General features: G+C 45.3%; 1 protein-coding gene across 1 annotated transcript in view; it reads left to right on the top strand.

The window, feature by feature from the left end:
• The window catches only part of LOC126080696 (actin), a 54,013-nt gene that overhangs the window by 12,473 nt on the left and 15,254 nt on the right, over positions 1-26,286 (top strand). Inside the window, exons 2-6 of the mRNA XM_049891875.1 lie at positions 3,696-3,834; positions 11,134-11,262; positions 12,715-12,825; positions 21,674-21,758; positions 25,286-25,447. Of these exons, the coding sequence (XP_049747832.1) occupies positions 3,718-3,834; positions 11,134-11,262; positions 12,715-12,825; positions 21,674-21,758; positions 25,286-25,447 (604 nt within the window). The 5' untranslated portion in view covers positions 3,696-3,717. The remainder of the gene's footprint in view (positions 1-3,695; positions 3,835-11,133; positions 11,263-12,714; positions 12,826-21,673; positions 21,759-25,285; positions 25,448-26,286) is intronic.

Below are 26,286 nucleotides of genomic sequence, written 5' to 3'. Positions count from 1 at the left end.
TGTCACTTAATACTGTGCCAGGAATGATGTCATGTATATATATATATATATATATATATATACACACACGTGTGTGTGTATACACACATATATATAGATGTATACATATATATATATGCATGTGTGTGTATATATATGAGCCCTGGTGGCTCAGTGGTTAAGGCGCTTGGCTGCTAACTAAAAGCTCTGTGGTTTGAACCCACCAGCTGCTCTACGTGAGAAAGGACCTGCTGATCTGCTTCCATAAATATTATAGCCTAGGAAACCCTATGGCCAGTACTACTCTGTCACATGGGGTTGCTATGAGTTGGAATCGACTCTACAGCGACAGGTTTAGTTTATACACAGAGAGAGAGACAGAGACAGAGAGAGTCCCCTGTGTGATGCACTGGCCGAAAGGAACTGTGATTTTTAAGGGTGCGTGTCAACTTGGCTAGACTGTGATTCTCAGGGTTTGGCAGTTATGTAATGATGTAGTTATCCTCTGTGTTGTGATATGATGTAACCACCTCCATAATGTCATCTGATACGATCAGCCAGCCAATCAGTTGTAAAAGGAGTTTCCTCGGGAGAGTGGCCTGCATTCAATATATATGAATGTTCTGGCAAAGCTTGCTGGCTTTTGGCCAGCCTGGATCCTGCATCAGGCTCATCATCATCTGACCTCCGGATCCTGGGACTTGAGCGAGTGGCCTGCCACGTTGCCTGTCAGTTTTGGGATTTGTTGGCTTCCTCAGACTGTGAGGCAACAGCTTGCCATCTGACCTGACGATCTTGGGTGCATCAGCCCCTGCAGCTGTGTGAGTCAGGAGAAGCCTCCTGACTCATGGACTCAGGACTTGCCAGCCTCTCCAATGGCATGAGCCATTTCCTTGAGATAAGTCTCTCTCTCTGTCTCTCTTTATACATATATATATATATATACGTATATTTGTACATACACTTCACTGATTTTGCTTCTCTAGAGAACCCTGCCTAAGACAGGAATCTTGGAGGGTGTCTTAGTTTCTTAATGCTGCTGTAACAGAAATGCCGTAAGGGGGTGACTGTAAAGAACAGAAATTGATTCCCTCATACTTCTAGAGGCTAGAAGTCTGAATTTAGGGCACTGGCTCTAGGGGAAGCCTCTCTCTCTGTCAGCTCTGGGGGGAAGATTCTGGTCTCAGCTTCTGTAGTTCAGCATTACTCGGTTCCTTGGCGATCTCCACGTGGCACCTGTCTTCCCTCGTTTATGTCCTCTTCTGCATCTGATCTGCTCTGTTTATAACTCAGAGATGATCAGGGTTAGGACACACCCTAATATGGCCCCAGTGATATAACAAAGAAAACTCTATTCTCAAGTGGGACCATATCCACAGGTACAGGGGTCAGAACTTCAGCTCGTATTTTGGGGGGCACAATCCCACCTGTAATGGAGGGATCCCACCTGTAATGGAGGGATCCCACCTGGGTTGCAGCCCACCACCAGGTGTCTCCCTGGCTTTAGGACTGTACCCAGCATAGTACCTGAAATGTGCAGTCGATTCAGTCTTTCTCTTCCTTTTGCACACGAGTGGATGTCCTTAAACAATTTCCTCTCTTAATTCACTGCTTTCCTTTTGATACCCTTCACGCTTACCTTAGATTTTTATTTCTGTGCACAGAAGCCAAATATTTTGACCAGTAAGTCAATCCCAGATCAATAATCAATCGGATTAACTAGGAAATCACCCTTTGTCCAATGCGGCCATCCTGGTGCCAGCTGTCTGCTCTGTTCTGAAGGCCAGGCAAGTTCGGGGCGCAGCACATTGCAGGCAACTGCCCCCCCGCTCTGAACTAGTTTTTAATCCACTCAAGGTGACCAGATGAACACACTCTGGCTCAGGGAGGGTGGTGCAATTACTCATGGCCTCATTTTCCTCCTTTTGCTAAAGAAATTGAAATAGAAGCCAACATTAGATGATGTTCAACAAAGCAAAGGAAAAGCCACGTGTTTTTTGTTTTTGTCACCAGGGCTAATTTCCCTTAATTCAAATGCTACTGCATGAAACGATGGGTAAAAGGAGCCTGGTAAGCTCCAGCACGGATTCATCCCTGCACCACAAATGAACTGGGAGGCGGTGGAAAGGGAGTCTCCAGGTGGTGCAAATGGCTAAGCGCTCAGCTGCTAACTGGAGGCTTGATGGTTTGAGTCTACCCAGAGGCACCTCAGAAGAAAGGCCTGGCAATCTACTTCTGAAAAATCAGCTGCTGAAAGCCCTATGCAGAGCAGTTTACTCTGACACATATGCGGTCGCCAGGAGCCGGGGTCCACTTTACGGCAGCGGGTTTTTGGCTTGATGGCAATAGCACAGGCTTGGATTCCCAGTCCCAGGCCTGCCATTTGCTAACAGGAGACTCAAGGCGAACTTCTTGCCCATCAAGAGGCTCTTAGTCTGTGAATGAGCTTCCTGGGGCGGCCATACGAAGTACCACAACCTATCTGGCTTAAAACAAGACAAACTTATTCTCTCACGTTCTGGTGGCTAGAAGCCTGAATCCAGGGTGTGTGCAGGGCTGTGCTCTCTCTGAAGGCTCTAGGAGAGGGTCCTTTCTTGCCTTCAGCTTCTGTGGCCCCAGGACTCCCTGGCTTATAGGTGCGTCTCCCTGCACATCTTCTCCTTTATAAGGACACCACTCAGATGGGATGGTTGGTGGTGTGTGCCATTAAGTCTATTCCCACTCAAAGCGGCCCTGCAGGACTCAGTAGGACGGAGCAGAGGTGCCCCCTAGGGTTTCCTAGGCTGTAATCTTTAGAGGAGCAGATCACCAGATCTCTTCTCCTGCAGAGCCACTGGTGAGTTTGAGTGCTTAATCACTGCACCACCAGGGCTCCTTTGGATGTGATTAGGGCCCACCTTAGTCCAGTATAAGGAGCCCTGGTGGTGCAGTGTTTAAAAGCTCAGCTGCTAACCAAACGGTCGGTGGCTCGAACCCACCAGCCACTTTGTGGGAGAAGGATGCGGCGGGCTGCTGCTCTAAGGATTGCAGCTTTGGAGACCCAGTGAGACAGCTGTGCCCTATCTACGGGGCCGTTTTGAGTTTGGAGACCCAGTGAGACAGCTGTGCCCTATGTACGGGGCCGTTTTGAGTTTGGAGACCCAGTGAGACAGCTGTGCCCTATCTACGGGGCCGTTTTGAGTTTGGAGACCCAGTGAGACAGCTGTGCCCTATCTATGGGGCCGTTTTGAGTTTGGAGACCCAGTGAGACAGCTGTGCCCTATCTACGGGGCCGTTATGAGTCAGAATCGACTGAACAGCAGTGGGTTTGGTTTTGATTTTGACTCAATTAACCTAATAGATAACATCTTCGAAGACTCTATTTCCAAACGAGGTCACATTCACAGGGTTAGGTCTTCAACTTATCCCTTGGAGGGGGGCACCATTTACCCATCACACTGTGACACAGCCTAAACATTGGCCCAAGCCCTTCTCCAGGATGGAGCCATGTGTAACTAGAGGTCTGAACGCCCCATCGCTCCAGGAAACTGCTGGCAGCATCCCCAAAGTGGGCCCAGCTCTGGGTGTGGGTGGCTCCCACTCCACCTGGAGCCAAGCCCACACCCTCCCTCCCAGCAGGAGCACATCCGGGGCCCCTGAGCCCAGCCACATGGCCATGCCCAGCACAGTGCCCATCTTGCAAATGCAACCAGTAACCCTGCCTTCTCTTCTCACAGCCTCCAGGCCCCATTCAGCAGGATGGATAACACACCCCTCGTAGCTGACTACGGCTCCGGTGTCAGCAAGGTGGGCTTTTCGGGAACGGAAGCCCCGCTGGTGGTGTTCCCAACTATCCTCGGGAAACTGCGGCATGACGTGAGTGATGGGGGGTGCAGCTCAGCCCTGAGGCAGCCAGGGGGCCCGGACAGCCCCGCCCCTCTCCCACAGAGCTCCCCAGGTCAGACCGTTGGAGCAGGGGTCCCCAAGCTGACCATGCATTAGGACATGGGGACACTTGATAAAATGCAGATGGCCAGGCCATAGCCCCAGTTTCTGCTTCAGCGGGTCTGCGGTGGGGCCCAGCAATTTGCATTTGTAGCCGCTTCCCAGGTGATGCTGATGGTGCAGGCTGGAACACACTGAGAACTACCAGCTTAGATAGGGGTCCTGGGTGGTGCAAACGGTGAGTGCAAGGGGAGAGGTTCAAGTCCACCCAGAGGTGCCTCGGAAGAAAGGGCTGGCAATCTACTCCTGAAAACCCAGCCACTGTAAACCCCATGGAGCACAGTTCTTCTCTGACACACGTGGTTGGGGGGAGGGGTGCCATGAGCCAGAATCGACTTTGGAGAAGGAGGCCTTGGACGAAGCAGGCCGCTTACATAAGTGAGTGCCGTGAGCCAGGTGTGGAGAGTGAATCACATGGAGACCACATACTACATGCATGATTCCATGTACGTCGAGAACGGGCAACTCCGTAGAGACAGAATGGACATTGGTTACTAGGGGCTGGGGGAGGCAGGAACGGGGAGGAACTGCTAATGGGTGTGGGGTTTTCTCTTGGGGGGGGCTGGACATGTTCTAGAATCAGATGGGGCTGGTGGTTGCATAACTTGTGGCCACTTAAGGTGAAAATTTACAGAGCAAGTTAGTTTCTCATTAAACAACGAATACACGGATGGTTTGCTGACATTGGCTGCCAACCCAGCAATGTGTCAATGCTCTCCCCTTTTCCGCCCCAGGTTCCCTGTTGCCATCCGTCCAGTTTTCCTGTCCCTCACTGCCGTCTCATCTTTACCCTTGGGCTGGCGTGCCCATTCAGTCATGTATACGTGCTTGAACTATGAAGCACGTCCCTCACGTGTGTTATTCTTGGCCCTATAGACCTGTCTAATCTTTGGCTAACGGGTGAACCTCAGGAGTGACTTTAGTACTGAGTTAAAAGGGCATCTAGGGGCCATACTCTTGGGGTTTCTTCAGTCTCTGTCAGACCAGCAAGTATGATCTTTTTTTTGTGAATTTGAATTTTGTTCTACATTTTTCTCCCACTCTGTCCAGGACCCTCTACTGTGACCTGTCACAGCAATCCATGGTGGTAGTCAGGCACTATCTAGTTCTTCTGGGCTGGTCTCATGGAGGTTGTGGTAGTTGTGACCCGTTAGTCCTTTGGACTCATCTTTTCCTGTGCCTTTGGTTTTCTTCGTTCTCCTTTGCTCCAGCCAGGGTGGGACCAGTCTGTGTATCCCAGATGGCCACTCACAGCCTTTTAAGACCCCAGACGCTGCTCACCACTGTTGGATATGGAGCGTTTTCTTTATAAACTGTGTAATGCCAGTTGAGCTAGATGTTCCCCGAGACCATGGGCCCCATCCTTCAGCCCAGTAACTTAGCCTCTCAGGGAGTTTGGATGTGTCCGTTGAGCTTCTATGACTTTGTCTTGGTCGAGTTGTGCTGGCTTCTCCAGTATTGTGTACTGTCTTATCCTTCACCAAAGTTACCACTTATCCACCGTCTAGTTAGTGTTTTTCTCTCCACGGGAATAATTTTCAAGTAAACTGATAATCACACTTCAAAAAGGGGCGAGGGGAATGACGTTCCGATACAGCTACAGCGTGGATGACCCTTGAAACCTGATGCTGAGTGAGAGAAGTCGGTCACAGAAGACCGCATTTACTGGGTCCCCTTCACATAAAATGTGCAGAACGGGCAAATCCATAGAGACAGGAAGTGGACGAGTGGTCGCTTAGGGCCCGGGAGGCTGGGGGAAAGTGGTGGGTGACTGCTAACGGGTGTGGGGTTTTCTGAGGGGATAAAATGTTCTCAGATTGGAGGTGTGGTAGTTGCACAACTCTGTGAATACGCCGTTGTGGCTGTTAGTTGCCATCGAGTTGGTTCCAATCCATGGTGACCCTATGTGTGCAGAGTAGAGCTGCTCCTCAGGGTTTTCAAGGCTGTGACCTTACAGAAGCAGATCACCAGGTTTGTCTTCCGGGGTGCCTCCGGGTGGATTTGAACCATCAACCTTTCAGCTAGTAGTCAAGCACTTAACCGTTTGTGCCATCCAGGGACTAAGAAATGTTGAGTTGTGTTTTAAGTGGGTAAATCATATAGTATGTGTATTATGTCTCAATAAAACTGTTTTAAAAAGAGAGAAGAAGTCAAACCTGTTCCATTGTAGCCTCCAGCACAATTAGTATTGGCCCGTGTCAAAGCCAGAAGTGGCCGGGCAGAACACAGATCCTGGCCTTCAATAGCCCATCTTATAGCTATAAGGAATGACAGAGATCTTACACAATGATAGACGATGGACGGATAGATAGATGACAGATAGATTAGATCGATAGATTGGATAGATAGGATAGATAGATGGATGATCAAAACCAAAACCAAGTCCATTACCGTCGAGTAGATTCCGACTCACAGCGACCCTCATAGGGCAGAGTAGAACTGCCCCATAGGGTTTCCAGGACTATAAATCTTTATGGAAATAGACTATCACGTCTTTCTCCCACAGAGCAGCTGGTGGGTTTGAACCGCCAACCTTTCAGTTAACATCTGAGCACTTAACCGCTGTGCCACCGGGGCTCCTCAGATAGATGATAGACAGCTACTGTCAAGTTGACTCCAACTCAAGGCGACCCCACGTGTCATAGAATGAAACGTCGCCTGGTCCTGCATCATCCCCACAATTGCTGGCATGTTCGAGTCCATCATTGCAGCTGTTGTGCCGATCCATCCCACCAAGGGTCTCTCACCGTCACTGGCCCCCCACTCCACCAAACACAATGTCCTCCTGCAGCGATTGATCCCTTCGGATGACGTGTCCAACGCAAGCATGTCGGACAATGTCCCATTGTGCTCCATAGTGTTTTCGTTGGCTGACTTTTCAGAAGTAGATTGCCAGACCTTTCTCTCTAGTCGGTCTTATTCTAGAAGTTCTGCTGAGACCTGTCCACCACGGGTGACTCTGCTGGTATTCAAAATACTGGTGGGAGCATCACAGCAACGTGCTTGCCACCACAGTAGGACAAACTGACAGATGGGTGGCGGACACGCCTATAGCATGTTTGTTATAAAAGGCGCCATGTACTACTTGTATGACCTCAGAATGAAATGCGAGGCTCTGAGTTCCGTTTCTCTCAGAAATCAGAGTGCCCTCTCCCTGCACATCGCACATAAGCACTACGGCTTTCATGTCATGTCCCCAGAAGCTGGAGACCCTAACCAGAGGGTGGTCTTACAGATAACAGCCACTGCTTCTCTGCGTACAAGACATCCGATACATTGAAATTAGGGACTCATTTGAACCAAAAATGGGGAAAAACCACTGTAAAAGAAAGAAAAAAAGATGGACGCCCCACAGGACTGAACACCCCAGGGTGAGCCCTCCTGCGAACCAGGGTTAAGTTAATAACAATGTATCCACATGGAGCCCTGAACTGTAACGAATGTACCACACCAGCGCAAGATGGCAATAACAGGAGAGACTGTGTGTGTGAGAGGCGGTATGTGGGAGTTCTTTGTGTTACTCTCTGCACAATTTTTCCGTTAACCTAAAACTGTTCTAAAAAACAACATTTATTTTAAAAATATAGATAAAAAATAGATGCATATCGTAAGAGGCTCCTAACACTTTTTGTGGAATAAATTGTGCCTTTTTGAAGTTGAAAAGAAATCAGTAAGTCATGTGTCTTGTCTGCTTACCACTTTTAAGAGCAGTGTGGATGCTGAGAAGTAGACGTCCAGGGCACTTAGTCCAAGTACAAGTCCAGTGAAAAATGGGTGCAATAGGGCAGGGTGAGGCCTGGGGCACATGCCCTGCTCAAGAGGGCAGCTGCTGCTTCCTACAGCTGACTTCCACACAAGTGGACCCAATGTTGCCGGGTTGTCCTGCTTTTCAGAATAATTGAGAATTCATGTTTTTAAATATTAGTTCACATTGTATTAACCCTACACAGACTAAACAAAACCCATCCACAGGCTAGATGTCCCGACTCCTTCTCTGCACCTTATCCTGGTGGAGGGGAAGTGGGGGCTCAATCCAGCTGTACCTGCCTGCATGTCTTCTGCAAGCCACTCGTCTACTTTATTCACAGCTTTTCCGGCAGAAGCAGCTGGAAGGCCTTAGCTCTGCCCTCACTTAATGGCCACAGCTTGCTGGGCTAGCATGGTGGACCGGCAGCCCTATCAGGCACATACTTTGGTCCTTCTTCTCCCTGAAGAAGAACCAGCCATGCCGAGAGGTAACATGTCCACATCCACATGGTGTGGACAGTCAAGGTGAGATTGCTGAGGTCCGTCTGTGTTCCGAGCCCACGCCCTGAATCTTGATGCTTCTCCTTGGGAAGTTTTCTTTATCGATGATGAGGAACATGGTGCATGGATAATAGAGAACGTCACAGTCCCGTGGCGCTCAACCCTGTGCTTTGCAGTGCTTGTGGAAGATCAGGGTGCAAAGAAATTAGCCAACTTTTCTAGTTGTGCAGTTTAGTTTTAAGCTGGCATTTGTACCTGTGGCATGCTGGGGGGCAGAAAGAGAGAATTCCTGCCTTCCACCCCCGACAAGTGCACGTGAATCTTTGGGAGCCGAATGAATTTGAACTCATAAAACTTTTTTATGTCAAGCAAATATATAGAAACCAAAGATTATTAGTGGTTGCTGGGGGTGGGAGGGAGGAGGAGGGAGAGTTTTTGCTTGGGGGCTTTGAGTTTAATGGTGGTGGAATGACTCAGGAAAGGGTAGCGAAGATGGTCGCGCAACCTGAAGAAAGCAATCGATCTCACCGAAGAATTGTACATATAGAAATTGTTTAAAAACTTTGTGTGTCATAAAGTGTTATTCTTTTGATATTTTTGCAACTATTTAAAAACACAAAAGTCATTTTTAGTTCACTGGCTGTACAGAAGGAGGGGCTGGTCCCCATGTGGTGTGAGACCTGGAGTTTGTGGATTTCTGCCCTGCAAGGCTATGGTTAATGAGGACCTTGAGCCCCCCGGGAGCCCCCCTGCAAAGGCCCTCGCCGATGAATCTCACAAATCTCCTAGTCTCTTGCTTTAAGCAGAATACAAGGCATGTTTTCTTGAGGGAAAACACGGTATCGGGATAGGTCGTGCCCCGTTTCAACACCAGCCCATGAAGTAGGGCTCTTCCTGGGAGCTCAGCCGCTCCTGCGTTTGGTGACCCCTCCCCGCCTCCTCCAGCAGGTCACATGCAGCGGCCCGCCCTGCAGACCTGACCCGCAGACCAGAAGGAGGCCAGGCCTGAGGGCTGAGAAGAGGCGGATGGGCGGGCCCAAACACACCCAGGGGAACCACTTTGGTCTGTGACCAGTTTCACTTGAAATGAAGCCATTGGCTTCCGAGAAGAAGACCAAAACCAAACCCATGGCCATCGAGTTGATCCTGACTCATAGCGACCCCACAGGACAGAGTAGAAGTGTCCCACGGGGTTTCCAAGGCTGTCGTCTTTACAGAAGCAGGCTGCCACATCTTCCTGCCATGCTGCTGGTGAGTTTGAACCACTGACCCTTCGGATAGCAGCCGAGTGCTTTAACCAGTGTGCCACCAGGGCTCCTCTCTTCCCAGAAGAGCTGCCCCAAACTCCACAAAAAAGCCTCTGTTGCCAGTGGTGGCTGCTGGCTTCCAGTCCTGTGGAGGCCCGGAGTCCTGGAGCAGCGTGAGTGCCGGAGAGGAGAAGACTCTGAGGGAGCCTTAGCGCGGCCCCAGCAGAGTGAGGAGGGCCGTCTCCAGGGGCCGTTCGGTCTCCCTCCGGAGCACAACCAGGCCAGTTGCAGTCGAGTTGACTCCAACTCATGGTGGCCCCGTGTGTGTCAAAGTAGCATGAATTCTTGCATAATTCAATCCAGCCTGCGTGTCTGTGTCTGCACTAACACATGGGCCATCTGATAAACCCGCTCTGAAGGCCAGGATGAAGAGTTTAATTTGCCATGAGAGTGGCTAGTTAGGCTCATCTTCCTAAAAACTGGCAGAAACGAAACTGAACCGCAGACCTTCCCCACCAACCTTCCAAAGCAAATGGAGAACATGGCTCCTCTTCTCCCCGCGTCCTTCTTCCAACAGCCTCTCCGTTTCCTCAGCTACAGAGCGGGCAAGTCCTTGGGGCACCTTTGACCTGCAGGTCATTTGCCAAGGACAGTCCCTGGGTGGCCCAAGAGGTTTGTACTCGGTAACTAACCTAAAGTTTGGTGATTTGAAGCCACCCAGTGGCACCATGGACGAAAGGCTTGGTGATCCGCTTCCATAAAGATTACAGCCTAGAAAACCCTATGGGCCAGTGCTCCTCAGTCACACACAGGGCCTACACGAGTCAGGATCGACTTGACAGCAACTGACAACAATTTTCTAAGACCTATTAGTGACCAAAGAAGAGTTAACGTCTTTGAGTTGTGGTGTTGGCAAAGAATATTGAATACACCATGGACTGCCAGAAGAACGAACAAATCTGCCTTGGAAGAAGTACAGCCAGAATGCTCCTTAGAAGCGAGGATGGTGAGACTTCATCTACTTGGGACGTGTTATCAGGAGGGACCAGTCTCTGGAGAAGGACATCATGCTTGGTAAAGCAGGGGGGTCAGCGAAAAAGAGGAAGACCCTCAATGAGTTGGACTGACACAGTGGCTGCAGCAATGGACTCAAACATAGTAATGATTGTGACGATGGCGCAGGACCGGGCAGCATTCCCTTGTGTTGTACATAGGGTGGCTGTGATTCAGAATTGACTCTGGCACCTAACAACAACATTAGTGACCATAAGGAGTCCTGGTGGCGCAGTAGTTAAGCGCTAGGCTGCTAACTGAAAGGTCAGCGGTTTGAACCCACCAGTCTCTCCACAGGAGAAAGATGTGGCAGTTTGCTCCTATAAAGATTACAGCCTTGGAAACCCTATGGGGCAGTTCTACTCTGTTCCATGGGGTCACTATGAGTTAGAATCAACTCAGTGGTCATTGGGTATTAGTGGCCATTGATGAAATAGCATAAAGGATTTGAGAAGGTCACAGACACGGTCACTGTCACTTGACACTTCCCCTACAGCCCATGGCTGCCCCCCAAGCCCGTCTCACGTACTGACAAATGAAGACCGAGCGGAGGTGAGTCCAGGCCTCCCCGCTCCAGCCACTTGTAAGAGCTGATGAGTCCTGTCTGGCCTGTGTTTTGTAGAATTCGCTGACAGGAATGGAAAAGAAAGACTGGTTCATAGGGGCTGAAGTGCTGACTAACCGAAGGAACCTCAACCTGCTGAACCCCATCTCCCGGGCAACTGTTACCAGCTGGGACAACATGGAAAAGGTAGGCTGCAGCTTCTGTGGGGATGAGGACTGTCCGCAGGGCCAGGAGGCGTTCCTGCTGCCTTGGTACCCAGGGAAGGAGCTATAGCCGGGCATCAAGGGTTGTACCAGCATCTCTTAGCTCCCAGTCCCTGTAGACGTTGTATCATGGTGCTAACCTTATAGGTTCTGGAGTGGGAAGACCTGAGTCCGAATCCTGTCTCTGGTGCTTATTAGCTCTGGCATTTGGGCAAGTAACTTGGCCTCTCCGACCATCAGTCTCCTCATCTGTAAGATGGGGGTGTAATTGTTCCCACCACGTAGGACTGTTCTGTGAATTAAAAGGGCTGGTAGATAAAAAGCCCAACGTGGTGTGGATGTCATTTGTTGTCTTTAGCGGCAGTCGAGTCAGCACCAACTCATGGTGACCTTACATACAACAGAATGTAACTTTGCCAGGTTCTGTGCCGTCTTCATGGTTGCTGGTATGTTTGAGTCCGGCGTTCTGGCTATTGTGCCAGTCCACCTCATTGAGGCTTTCCCTCGTTTCCTTGACCTCCTACTTTACCAACCGTGATGTCCTTTCCTAGTCATTGGTCTCTCCTAATGACGTGTCCAAAGTGTGAACGCTGAAGTCTCACCACCCTCGCTTCTAAGGGACATTCTGGTTCTAGTCGCAATAATTTTTACCAGCTGCTATCAAGTTGATTCTGCCTCACGGTGAGCCCATGTGAGTCAGAGTGGAATTTTGCTCCATAGGGGTCTCAAAGCCGTGACCTTTCAGAAGCAGATCACCAGACCTTTCTTCCAAGGTGTTTTTGGGTGGATTTGAACCACCAACCTTTCAGTTAGCAGTCAAGCACCATCTGAGCCACCCAGGAACTGGGTGCATAAAATAACCCTTGTTTATTGATTACGTGCTGTGTGTCAAGCTCTGTACTAGGCACTTTACACGGGTCATGTTACTTAATCATCATCATCCTCTATGAGACAGGGAATATTTTCTATATGAAAGATGAGGCGACAGGTTGATAAAAGCAAACTGTTTCCCCGGGGTCACAGACCTGTGTAATGGTAGCACTAGGACTAATGCTGGCTCTGCAGACCCAAGCTGTTTCATGTGACACACGGTCTGCCCCGCCTGCGCTGGGACTCACCTGTCTGTACATGGCTGTTCATACCTGTCTCCCAGGCTGACCACAGAGCATGGAGGACAAGGACCATGCCTTTTCTGTCTCTGCCTGCCCCACTTTCTAACTCAAGACCTGGCATATGAATGCAGGTGGTAGGTCTTGTCCAAGGCCACACTCCATCTTTCCTGCTGGTTCATAAATCCAGGATGCCCTAACTGAATCCCCGGCCACGTGTATTACTTAAAATACTGCTTTGTTGTGTGGACAGTTCCTGGCCCATTTATAGAAGACATGCTGCTGCTTGAGGAGGAAATGAACTGTGTCAAACCCTCTCTCCTCAGATTTGGCATCACAGCTTCTACCAGATGCTCCGCGTCGCCCCGGAACAGCACCCTCTGATGTTGACAGAACCACCTTTAAGCCCAAACTCCTACAAAGAGAAAGTGTCGCAGGTAACGGGGCCAGGTTGTGGGGAAGGGGCTCAGGAAGCAGGCGACAGGGGGCTCAGCTCTCGGCCCCTCCTTAGCCTCTGGGGTCACCTCAGGGCGTCACCCTCTCCTTGTTCAGCATATAAGGACACGAGGTGGGGGAACGTCCCCTTTGACGTTAACATGAAGAACGAGAGGTCCTTTGGTTAACAGTGATGGAAGAATCACGTTGATTAAGGGTAGGGTTGCACAGCTGGTTATTGTAATTGCTGTCGATAACTGGTACACCTGTAAAAAGTGCAATTGGCAAAAGTTGTGTGGCAGACATATCTACAACAGTGACAAAAGAATTAGCTGCTGAGGCTTCTGATGTACAGTCAAACATCACATGGGATTTGGTTCCTTGGTTTGGAGGCTCAGGGCCATGTTTTCATGGGACATTACGGTTAATTGGCCTAATAGTGTGTCTAGTACTTTTGTTCTCCCTCCTAGTTGGTTGCATGGTGCTTGGGGTCTTCAAATCTTACAAGCAGCCATCCAAGGCACAAAAATTGGTCTTCATTTGCCTGGAGCAACAGGGGCAAGAGGAGAGTCAGGGATAGAAGGAGGAAATGAATGTGTGGCTCGCTGCCACCATGAACAAGTGCCTCCTTTGCCATGAGACCAGAAGAGCTAGATGGTGCCCAACTACCATTACTGAGCATTTTGATCGAAGATTCTACAGAAGAATCCTGATCAAAGAGGGAAAATACAAAACAGAATTTCAAATTCTCATGGACTCCGGACTTTCTGGAGCCATGAGGGCTGGATGAACCCCTGAAACTGTTGCCAGAAGAACTGGATGGTGCTTGCCTGCCCTGAGATAACCTTTAAACCTTAAACCAAAAATATTCCTAAATTTTTTTTTTTAATTTTTTTATTGTGTTTTAGGTGAAAGTTTACAGAGCAAATAAGTTTCCCATTGACTAGTTTGAACATAAAATGTTCCATGACACTGGTTGCATTCCCCACAATGTGTCAGCACTCTCCCTATTTCCATCCTGAGTTTCCCATTTCCTTTCATCTAGATTTTCTGCCCCTTTTTGCCTTCTCGTCTTAGCTTCTCAGCAGATGTTGCCCTTTTGATCTCATATAACTAATTGTTCTAAGGAGCACGTTTCTCTCACATGTTGTTTATTTTATGGACCTGTCTATTGTTTGGCTGAAAGGTGGTCTCTGGTAATGGTTTCAGTTCTAGGACAGAAGGGTGTCTTAGGGCCTTAGTCTTGGAGGTTCCTGCAGTCTCTGTTAGATTAATAAGTCTGGCCTTTTTTGTGAATTTGATTTTTTATTGTACCTTTTTCTCCTGCTCTTTCTGGGACCCTCTGTTGCGATCCCACCTGGAGTGGTCAGTAGTGGTAGCCAGGCACCATCTAGTTCTTCTGGTCTCAGCATTGTGTAGGCTGTGGTTCATGCGGTCTATTTGTCCTTTGGACTAATTGCTGCCTTGAGTCTTTGGTTTTCTTCACTTTCTTTTGCTCCAGATTGGAAGAGACCAATAGTTGTACGTTAGATGGCTGCTTGCAAGCTTTTAAGACCCCAGTCATTACTCATCAGAGTAGGATTCAGAACACTGTCTTTATGAACTACATTGTCCCAATTGATGTAGATGTCCCCTGAGTCTATGGTCTTTCACCTTCAAGCCTACGAACTTTGTCCTGTGCGGTGTTTGCTTATATCTGCAAAGTTTCCATGAGTGTGGCCCTTGTGTGCTCTGTTGTCTCTATTAATATACATGCAGCACCTACAATCCTGTATGTAGAAATATCCACAACCAAACCTATATCTGCAGGTGGGTGCACTCCCTTACACCCTCCCACACCTCTTTAGCATACCTATCTACTTATGTATCCTTTCATAAATTATTGTTTATTAATGCTATTGTTGCAGGATTGTCTATGTTACAGTAATTACCACAGTTGCCCTTTATTTTTGCATTCCTCTCAGTGTCTTCCCATGACCTGGTCATGTTTTGTTGACTTCCACCATATTCTGTATTGCCTTTCCCTTTACAAATACTAACATGTGTCTTCTATCTACTTAATAATTTTCCCTCCCTTCCCCTCACATCCCTAGTAACTATTGAAAAATTTTTTTATTTTTTCTGTGTGTAAATATTTTCTTGTTTGTTTTTATGATAGTGGTCTCATACAATATTTGTGCTTTTGTGATTGGCTTATTTCACTCAGCATAATGTCTTCCAAATTCATCTACGTTGTGTGATGTTTCTCAGATTCATCATTACTCTTTATCATTGTGTAGTATTCCATTGTGTGCATATACCACAGTTTGTCTATCCACTCATCCACTGATGGGCACTTAGGTTGTTTCCATCTTTTTGCTATTGTGAGTAATGCTGCAATGAACTTGAGTGTGCATTTATCTATTTGTGTCACAGCTCTTATTTCTTTAGGGTATGTACGTAGGAATGGGATTGCTGGATCATATGGTATTCCTATTTCTAGCTTTTTAAGGAAGCTCCATATCATTTTCCATACTGGTTAGACAATTTTACATTCCCACCAGTGGTGTATAAGCATTCCAGTCTCCCCACAACCTTCACAACATTTGTTATTTTCTGTTTTTATTTTTAATGCTATTATTGTCAGAGTGAGATGGCATCACATTGTAGTTTCGATTTGCATCTCAAAAAAAATTTTTTTTTTAATGGCTAATGACTCAAAATGAGAAGAAAGAGCTGCAAACATCCATTAATAATCAGAACCTGGAATGTACAAAGTATGAATCTAGGAAAATTGGAAATCGTCAAAAATGAAATGGAACACATAAACATCGATATCCTAGGCATTAGTGAGCTGAAATGGACTGGTACTGGCCATTTTGAATTGGACAATCATATAGTCTACTATGCTGGGAATGACAACTCGAAGAAGAAAAGTGTTGCATTCATTGTCAAAAAGAACATTTCAAGATCTATCCTGAAGTACAACTCTGTCAGTGATAGGGTAATATCCATACGCCTACAAGGAAGACCAGTTAGTATGACTATTATTCAAATTTACTCACCAACCACTAGGGCCAAAGATGAAGAAATAGAAGATTTTTATCAGCTGCTGCAGTCTGAAATTGTGGCAGTCTGAAATTGATCGAGCATGCGGTCAAGATGCATTGATAATTACTGGCGATTGGAATGCGAAAGTTGGAAACAAAGAAGGATCAGTAGTTGGAAAATATTGCCTTCATGATAGAAACAATGCCAGAGATTGAGTGATAGAATTTTGCAAGACCAACAACTTCTTCATTGCAAGTACCTTCTTTCACCAACATAAACAGTGACTATACACATGGACCTCACCAGATGGAACACACAGAAATCAAATTAACTACATCTGTGGAAAGAGACATTGGAAAAGCTTAATATCATCAGGCAGAACAAGGCCAGGGGCAGACTGTGGAACAGACCATCAATTGCTCATATGCAAGTTCAAGCTGAAACTGAAGAAAATCAGAGCAAGTCCACGAGAGCCAAAATATGACCTTGAGTATATCCCACCTGAATTTAGAGACCATCTCAAGAATAGATTTGACAGCACTGAACACTAGTGACCACAAACCAGGCAAGTTGTGGAATGACATCAAGGGCATCATCCATGAAGAAAGCAAGAGGTCACTGAAAAGACAGGAAAGAAAGAAAAGACCAAGGTGGATGTCAGAGGAGACTCTGAAACTTTCCCTTGAGCGTCGAGCAGCTAAAGCAAAAGGAAGAATCCATGAAGTAAAAGAACTGAACACAAGATTTCAAAGGGCCTCTCGAGAAGACAAAGTAAAGTATTATAATGACATGTGCAAAGAGCTGGAGATGGAAAACCAAAAGGGAAGAACATGCTCAGCATTTCTCAAGCTGAAAGAACTGAATAAAAAATTCAAGCCTCGAGTTTCAATAGTGAAGGATTCTGTGGGGGAAATATTAAACAACGCAGGAAGCATTAAAAGAAGTTGGAAGGAATACACAGAGTCATTATACCAAAAAGAATTAGTCGATATTCAACCATTTCAAGAGGTGGCATATGATCAGGAACCGATGGTACTGAAGGAAGAGTCCAAGCTGCTCTGAAGGCATTGGCGAAAAACAAGGCTCCAGGAATTGACGGAATATCAGTTGAGATGTTTCAACAAACAGTTGCAGCACTGGAGGTGCTCACTCATCTATGCCAAGAAATATGGAAGACAGCTTCCTGGCCAACTGATTGGAAGAGATCCATATTTATGCCTATTCCCACGAAAGGTGATCCGACCAAATTTGGAAATTATAGAACAATATCATTAATATCACACAGAAGCAAAATTTTGCTGAAGATCTTTCAAAAATGGCTGCAGCAGTATATCAACAGGGAACTGCCAGAAATTCAGGCTGGTTTCAGAAGAGGACATGGAACCAGGGATATCATTGCTGATGTCAGATGGATCCTGGCTGAAAGCAGAGAATACCAGAAGGATGTTTACCTGTGTTTATTGACTATGCAAAGGCATTCGACTGTGTGGATCTTAACAAACTCTGGATAACACTGTGAAGAATGGGAATTCCAGAACACTTAATCGTGCTCATGAGGAACCTTTACATAGATCAAGAGGCAGTTGTTCAGACAGAACAAGGGGATACTGACTGGTTTAAAGTCAGGAAAGGTGTGCGTCAGGGTTGTATCCTTTCACCATACCTATTCAATCTGTATGCTGAACAAATAATCTGAGAAGCTGGAGTATACGAAGAAGAACGGGGCATCAGGATTGGAGAAAGACTTATTAACAACCTGCATTATGCAGATGACACAACCTTGCTTGCTGAAAGTGAAGAGGACTTGGAGCACTTACTAATGAAGATCAAAGACCACAGCCTTCAGTATGGATTACACCTCAACATAAAGAAAACAAAAATCCTCACCACTGGACCAATGAGCAACATCATGACAAATGGAGAAAAGATTGAAGTTGTCAAGGATTTCATTTTACAATCAACAGCCATGGAAGCAGCAGCCAAGAAATCAAAAGGCGCATTGCATTGGGCAAATCTGCTGCAAAGGACCCCTTCAAAGTGTTGAAGAGCAAAGATGTCACCCTGAAGACTAAGGTGTGCCTGACTCGAGCCATAGTATTTTCCATCACATCATATGCCTGTGAAAGCTGGACGATGAATAAGGAAGATCGAAGAAGAATTGACGCCTCTGAATTGTGGTGTTTGCAAAGAATATTTAATATACCATGGACTGCCAAAAGAACGAACAAATCTGTCTCGGAAGAAGTACAACCAGAATGTTCTTTAGAGGCAAGGATGGCGAGACTGCATCTTACATATTTTGGACATGTTGTCGGGAGGGATTAGTCCCTGGAGAAGGACATCACGCTTGGTAAAGTACAGGGTCAGCAGAAAAGAGGAAGACCCTCAATGAGATGGATCGACCCAGTGGCTGCAAGAATAGGCTCAAGCATAATAATGATTGTGAGGATGGTGCAGGATGGGGCAGTGTTTTGTTCTACAGTACATAGGGTCCCTATGAGTCAGAACTGACTTGACAGCCCCTAACAATAACAGCAACAACCCCCTTCAACATTCAATAATTTTCTGCTTTGAATTTTTTTTTTTTTGGATACCATGTGTTTTCATTAATAGAAGCACGGTGAGTCATGATGTTTCTTTAAATTTTTGATTGGTAATATAGGTTTCGAGAAATATGTGGGAATACATGCTACCATATATCTTGGGCACTATACTTGATGGGCACCCATTTTTCCCACCATACCTGGGTGGCAGGATGTATTGCGGGGCACCTTCCATTGGTGTACATTGTGTACCTCTGGTTTTCCAAATATGACACAAAAACAAAGCAAAACAAAACAAAAAAACAAAACCAGGGCTCCCTGACTACCACACAGGAAACCATAAATATGCTTACATGGCTTATCTACCTTTACAAAAGCCAAAAGAGACAAAATTTTTACCCAATCGCACTTCTTGGATTCACTGCCTTGAATTTCAGCCTGCTATCCCAGCTATAGGGTCACTATGAGTCAGAATTGACTCGATGGCACTGAGTTTTTTTTTAAATCCCAGCCACTTTGCTTCAATGAATGTTTCTTTTTCCTTTATACAAGTCCCCACTAGGGAAAAGTAGGGTACCAAGAAACGTGAGAGTTGGAAAAAGTGAGTGGGCAGCCATTATCCCACAGATCCTGAAAGGTCTACCTGGTGTCTATGGAGAGGATGAAATGAGTAAATACTTGGAAAGTGCTTGAAACAGTGCTTAGCACCTGTGTGAGTTTCCTGGGACTGCCATAACAAAGTATAAAAAGTAGATGACTTAAAATGACAAATTTATTCTCTCAATGTTCTGGAGGCCAGAAGTCCAAATTTAGGGTATTGGCAGGGCTGCATTCTCTCAGAAGTCTTTAGGGGAAGGTGTTTCCTTGTCTCTCCCAGCTTCTGGTAGCCCCAGACATTCCTTGATTTATAGATGCATCATCACTCCAATCTCTGCTTCATTGTCATATGTCTATCTTCCGTCTCCCTGCCACTGTGTCTTATCTTTTATAAGGACACCACTCAAATGGAATTAGGACCCACCCTACTTCAGTGTGACCTCATGTTCACATAACTAATAACATCTGCAAAGACCCTAATTCCACAAACAAGGTTACATTCACAGGTACTGGGGTAGGATTTCAACATATTTTGAGGAAGGTTACAGTTCAAGCCTTAACAGCATATACTGAACTTTCAGTAAAAGCTAGCTCTTTTTTTTTTGGGCCTCGGTTTTCTCATCTGTAAAATAGGAATTTGACCACAGGAACCCTGAAGACCCTTCTGAGCTCTGTGACCTTTTGTTCCCATGACAACTGAGGTTGGTTTTTGTCTTTGTGTTTTTTAAGGTGAGGGGTCTTTGTACTTCTGGATTACAATAGCTAACCTCCCATCTATGGTTCATGCCCTCTTGCTTCTGCTGGGATCAAAATTCCTGGGGCACCTGAGAATAGCTCAAACTCAAAGCCACTGCCGGGTGCCAGCAGCCACACCCACCCTGAGTGTACTGCCAGGTGCCCTGGCTTTCCACCTTTTACAGGTGGCCATCCATTTTCTAGTGAATGGATGCCTGGTTATTTCCAGTTTGGAACTACTACAGATAAAGCTACTGTGAACATCCCTGTACTGGTCTTTGTATGGACATACGTTTCCGCTTCTCTTGGATCAATACCCAAGCCCCATGTGGAATGTTGCCCCCTAGTGAGGATTGTGGTGTTACCCAGCAAAGCCACCATGTTTACTAGAATCTGTCTCGCACCCAGCCAACCTCATCCAGGCAGGGCCCTCCCACATTCTGGAGCCCAGAAGCCGGTATTTACCTTTTACCTCTGCCACCTGCTGACTGGCATTCTTGTCCACCAATCTCTCATCTGGACAAAAAGCCAGTTGCATTGAATCAGTCCCAACTCATGGTGACCCCATGTGTGTCAGACTAGAACTGTTTGATAGGATTTTCAGTGGCTGATTTTTCCGAAGTAGATCACCAGGCCTTTCAATATCACACCCTCATGGGGTTCCCCATGGGCAGTAATAGCAAGACTGCATTTTGCTTGTTCACTCCTTTCACCCCAGGGCATATAACAAAAATAAATAAATAAATATTTCTTGACCAAGCAATGTCTATAAAATGTCTGGTACGTAATAAACAGAATAAATGTTAGCTTTGATTGTTTCCGTTATTATGTTGTTAGGTGCCATCTAGTCGGTTCTGACTCATAACGACCCTATTTACAACAGAATGAAACACTGCCCGGTCCTCTGCCATCCTCACAATTGTTGCTATGTTTGAGCTCATTGTTGCAGCCACTGTGTCAATCCATCTCATTGAGGGTCTTCCTGTTGTTCGCTGACCCTCTACTTTACCAGTCATGATGTCCTCCGGGGACTGGTCTCTCCTGATAACATGTCCAAAGTACATGAGCCAAAGTCTCACCATCCTCTCTTCCAAGCAGCATTCTGACTGTATTTCTTCCAAAACAAACTCGTTCATTCTTCTGGAGCCCATGGCGTATTCAGTATTCTTTGCCAACACCATAATTCAAAGGCATCAGTTCTTCTCCTGCCTCCCTATTCATTGTCCAGCTTTCTCATGTGTATGAAGCAATTGAAAATATCATGGCTTGGGTCAGTCTGAGACCTCAAAGTGACATCTTTGATTTTCAACATTATTCCATTATTATACAAAAAGTAAATCATCGCAGTTGAAAGTGTCTCCTCACCATACTAGGTTAGAAAGAAGGGTGTGTTCAGTGAAAAGTGCAATGATGGATTTACAGGGAATTAAGCATCATCACCATCATGGTAAAGACCCTGGAGGCACCATGAGTAAGTGCTTGGCTGCTCGCTGAAAGGTGGATAGTTGGAACCCATCCAGCAGCTACCCAGAAGAAAGGCCTGGTAATATGCTCCCATAAAAATTACAGCCTAGAAAACCCTGTGGGACAGTTCTATTCTGTCTGTTGGCTTGCTATGAGTTGAAAGTTGCCTCGACGGCACCTAACAACAACAACCATCATGGTAAGACTATGGTTTACAAGACAATGTTGTACCCCCTAATCAGATTCTTGCTCATCATGTGAGGTAGGTGGGAGGGCGTGAGCCCCATTTTACAGAATGGGGAGCCGAGAAAGTCACAGGGCTAGTTATGGGCCGAGCTGCGGGTAGAAGTGGCATCCTTTCTGACTCCTTGGTCTAGGCCTCTCGGTGGGAGTCAACGTGCCTCTTACTAGTGGAATTCATGTTGTACCGTCTTCTCTCTCTCTGGCCTGGCTGCTAGTGATTGCCATTTTTTCTCTGTAGATTATGTTTGAGACCTTCAATGTACCTGCCCTATATATAGCCAACCAAGGAGTCCTTTCTCTGTACGCCTCTGGTAAAACAACTGGTGAGTGGCCCTGTGTGAACCCTGTCCTCATGAGCTCACACCCTCTGTGTCCCTCTGGCTGGTGGCACTCAGAAAACTCTCCAGCCTTTTTCTAACTACTTTTATCCCCCCTGGTTAAACAATTCACCAACAGGCATTAACTCACTCAACTCAGTTTTTTTCCTAACAGCTTTATTGTGATCCAACTGATGTATAATAAGCTGCACATGTTTAAAGTGTACAGTGTGATGAGTTTTGACATACGTACACCCTTATGAAACCATCACCATGATCAGGATAGGGAACATGTTGTCAACCCCAAGCTTTCCTGTGCCCCTGTGTGGTCCCTTCCATTCAGTATACTCTCCCCCCTTGACTTTGTCCTCAGAAAACTACCCATCTGCTTTCTGTCACTATAGAGTAGTTTTCATTTTCTACAATTTTATGTAAATGGAGCTACACAGTATGTACTCTACTTTTTGAATTTTTTTTTCACTCAGTCTGTTTATTTGGTGTATCAATTGTTCATTCTTTTTATTGCTGAGTAGGATTCCGTTGTGCAATTGTACCACAATTTTTTTGTTGTTGTTGTTTATCCAGCTGCTTGTAAATGGACATTTGGGTTGTTTCTAGTTTTGGGTTATAATAAATAAAGCTGGACATATGTTTTCATTTCTCTTGGAGAAATACCCAGGGGATGGATGGCTGGGTCACATGGTAGGTGCATTTTAACTTTTTAAGAAACTGGCAAACTGTTTTCTAAAGTGGTCACCATTTTATATTCCCACCAGTGGTATATGGGAGTCCCAGTTGTTCCACATCCTCAACAACGCTTAGCATGATCAGTCTTTTTAATTTTGGCTATGCTAATAAGTGTATAATGGTTATCTCACTGTGGATTTGATTTGCATTTTCCTGATGCTAATGATGGTATGCATTTTTTCATGTGCTTATTTGCTGTCTGTTTATCTTCTTTAGTAAAATATCTGTTCAATGTCTTTGCCTATTTTTTCTTTGGGTTGTTTGTGATTGAGTTTGGAGAGTTTTTTTTTTTTTTTATTCCTAGATACAAGTCTTTTACTAGATATATGTTTTGCAAGTATTTTGTCCCAGTCTCTGGCTTGTCTTTTCATTCTCTTAACATCTTTTGAAGCACATAAGTTTTTAATTTTGATCAAGTTCAATTTATCAATTTGTTCTTTTATAGATCATGCTTTTGTTGTTGTATCTAAGAAACATATGCGTACCTCAAGGTCACAGAGATTTTCTCCTGTTTTCTTCTAAAAGTTTTATAGTTATCATTTTACATTTTAAGTTAATTTTTTAATATGGTGTGAGGTATGCATAGAAATTCATTTATTTTCACGTAGATATCCAGTTGTTCCAGCACCATTGTTTAAAAGGGCTTTCCTTTCTTTGTTGAATTGCCTCTGCACATTTTTTTTTTTTAAATCAGTTGTCTATGTATGGGTCTATTTCTGGACTCTATATTCTCTTCCACTGATATGTTTATCTAACCTTTGGTCAATACCATATTATTCTGAATACTGTAGCTTTACAATGAGTCTTGAAATAAGGTAGTGAAAGTTTTTGAAAAATTTTTGGCTATTCTAGGTGCTTTACAATTCCATATGAATTTTAGAATTAGCTTGTCAATTTCTATCAAAGCCTCCTTGATTTTTGATTGGAATTGTATTGAATCTATTGATCAATTTGGGGAGACTGGACATCTCGATAATACTGACTCTTCCAACGCATGAATGTGGTATATCTCAGGCCTTCTTTAATTTCTAGTATAATATTTTGTGGTTTATGTGTATAGGTCTTATGTATTTTTTTTTTCAGGTTTATCTCTGTATTTCAGTTATTTTGATGCTGTTGTAAATGGTTTTTTTTTTTTCAATTTCTGATTGTTCATCGTTGCTATTTAGAAGTACAGTAGATTTTTGCTTATTAGTATTGCAAAAATTGTATCCTGAAGCCTTACTAAGCTCATTTGTTACTGGTGGTGTCTTTTTTGTAGATTCCATCAGATTTCCTACATAAACAATTGTGTTGTCTATCAATAAACTCAGTTTTACTTTTTTCTTTCCAAATTGGATGCTTTTTATTATTTTTGTTTATGTTTTTTTCTTTTTTCTTGCTGGGTTGAACTGGCTAGGACACCAGGTACAATAGTGAGTGGAAGTGGTGAGAGCAGACATCCATGTCTTGTTCCTGATCTTCGAGGGAAAGAACTCAGACTCTCACCAATAAGTATATGCTTAGCTATAAGTTTTTTATAGACTTTTTTTTAAATCAATGTAAGCAAGTACTCTTGTATTCTTAGCTTGTAGAGGCCTTTTTTTTTAATCAGAAATGGATGTTGGATTTTGTTTAACGCATTTTCTGCATCTATTGATCGATTCTATGGATTGTCTTTTTTAGCTGCAATAATACCGTGAATTATATTGATTGACTTTCGAATGTTGAAACAACCTTGCATTCCTGAGATAAGACCAATTTGGTCATAATGTATTATCCTTTTTGTATATCATTGGATTCAATTTACAGAAATTTTGGGTAGGCTGTTTGTATCTATGTCCATGAAGGACAGTGGTCTGTGGTTGTCTTGTGATAGCTCGTCTCTTGTTACCCAACTTTCAATATCTTGAAAAAGCACTGTTGGTTGTATTTGGCCTGGTTTTTCAGGTGTTCTGGGAGGGAGGGGAAATCAGTCTGTTACTCCATCTTAGCTACAAGAGGAGGTCCTCTAGTCTCACCTTTGCTTCATTTGAAACTTGAAGTTCTTGGTTACCAGCCCAGATTCAACCGGTTAAAGGAAGAACCAACTACCTATACCCCTCATCAACTCTAGAAGGCTGTCATTGCCATCAAGTCGATTCTGACTCATAGTGACCCTATAGAACAGAGTAGAACTGCCCCATAGTGTTTCCAAGGCTGTAAATCTTTACAGAAGCAGACTGCAACATCTTTCTCCCATGGGGCCGCTGGGTGTGTTCCAACCACTGAACTTTCAGTTAGGAGCCAAGCGCTTAACCTGTGCACCACCAGGGCTCCTTCTAGAAGGATCTACAGGCTGCTATTTTACACAAAATGAGGCCATACCTTCCCATTACCACCTCACACCCTTCTGGACCAGCACAGGGAGAGCTAGATTGCCTTGGTCACTAAAATGTACAGCTCCTCTCCTGCATCCAAATGCACCTGACGTTGAGTACACCACTCGGAGATTTCTGGTTTTCTCATCAAGGCACAGGCAGCTCCTTAGAGGAAAAGGTGTTAGGAGCCTGGTATTCTTCTTCGTTTACTTCTCTTTGCTAATACCTGTATTTCTGGTTGAATAAGAAAGCCCCCAGGCTTCCTGTGCAAAACAGCCCTTGTTCTGATCCAGAAGCTTCCATCCTAGCACACTCCTCTATGGGGGAAGAAAGCTTTCTCCTCACACCCTTTGCCTGTCCCTCCATTTGTTTCTCCCTCTGCAGACTTAGCCATGGTGGGGGTGCCGTGTACCCTATATCATGATGCTAATATGTCCTTTCATCTAGGAACGACCATTGAATCTGGAGAAGGGATGACCTACTTCGTGCCCATCATTGATGGCTGCCCTTTGCATCAGTCAACCATGCAACTGGACGTCGCCGGCCAAGACCTAACCTTGTACTTCATGCAACTGCTGACAGAAAGTGGGCACTTATTTGTGAGCTCAGGTAGAAAATGCTGTTCCCAGCCATGTAACCCAGTCTTTGGAGTGTAATAGCCTTCTTGGGTTGCAACAACCTACAACTCTCCAATTCATAAAGCCAAGGCAACTTGAACGTTGTCAGAGTTCTGTAAACAGCCTTGCGTATATTTAAGGACGTTGAGTGGATTGACGATGACAATGATGATTGCTATGGGTTGAATTGTGTCTCCCAAAAATATATGTTGTAAAATCCTAACACCTTGTCTTAGTCACCTAGTGCTGCTATAACAGAAATACCACAAGTGGGTGGCTATAACAAACATAAATTTATTCTCTCACAGTTTAGGAGGCTAGAAGTCCAAATTTAGGGTCCCAGCTCCAGGAAAGGCTTTCTCTCTCTGTCACTTCTGGGGGAAGGTCCTTGTCATCAATATTCCCCTAGTCTAGGAACTTTGGTTCCAAAGGACGTGCTCTGCTCCTGGCTTTGCTTTCTTGGTGGTATGAGGTCCCCCATCTCTCTGCTTGCTTCTCTCTTTTATATCTCAAAAGAGATTAGCTTAAAACATAACCGAATCCTGTAGATTGAGTCCTGCCTCATTAACATAACTGCCTGTAATCCTGCCTCATTAACATCGTAAAGGTAGGATTTACAACACATAGGAAAATCATATCAGATGGCAAAATGGTGGTCAGTCACACAATACTGGGAATCATGGCCTAGGCAATTTGACACACATTTTGGGGGGACACTATTCAATCCATGACAGCCCTATACCTGTGAGTGTAATCCCATTTGGGAATAGGGTTTTTGTTGTTATGTTAATGAGGCCATATCAGTGTGGGGTATGTGTTAAACCAGTCGCT

This window comes from Elephas maximus, chromosome 7 (genome assembly GCF_024166365.1).
Source record: "Elephas maximus indicus isolate mEleMax1 chromosome 7, mEleMax1 primary haplotype, whole genome shotgun sequence".
NCBI classification, from domain to species: domain Eukaryota; kingdom Metazoa; phylum Chordata; class Mammalia; order Proboscidea; family Elephantidae; genus Elephas; species Elephas maximus.
Note: the sequence above shows the minus strand (reverse complement) of the source record. Positions and strands in the feature narration are given on the sequence as shown.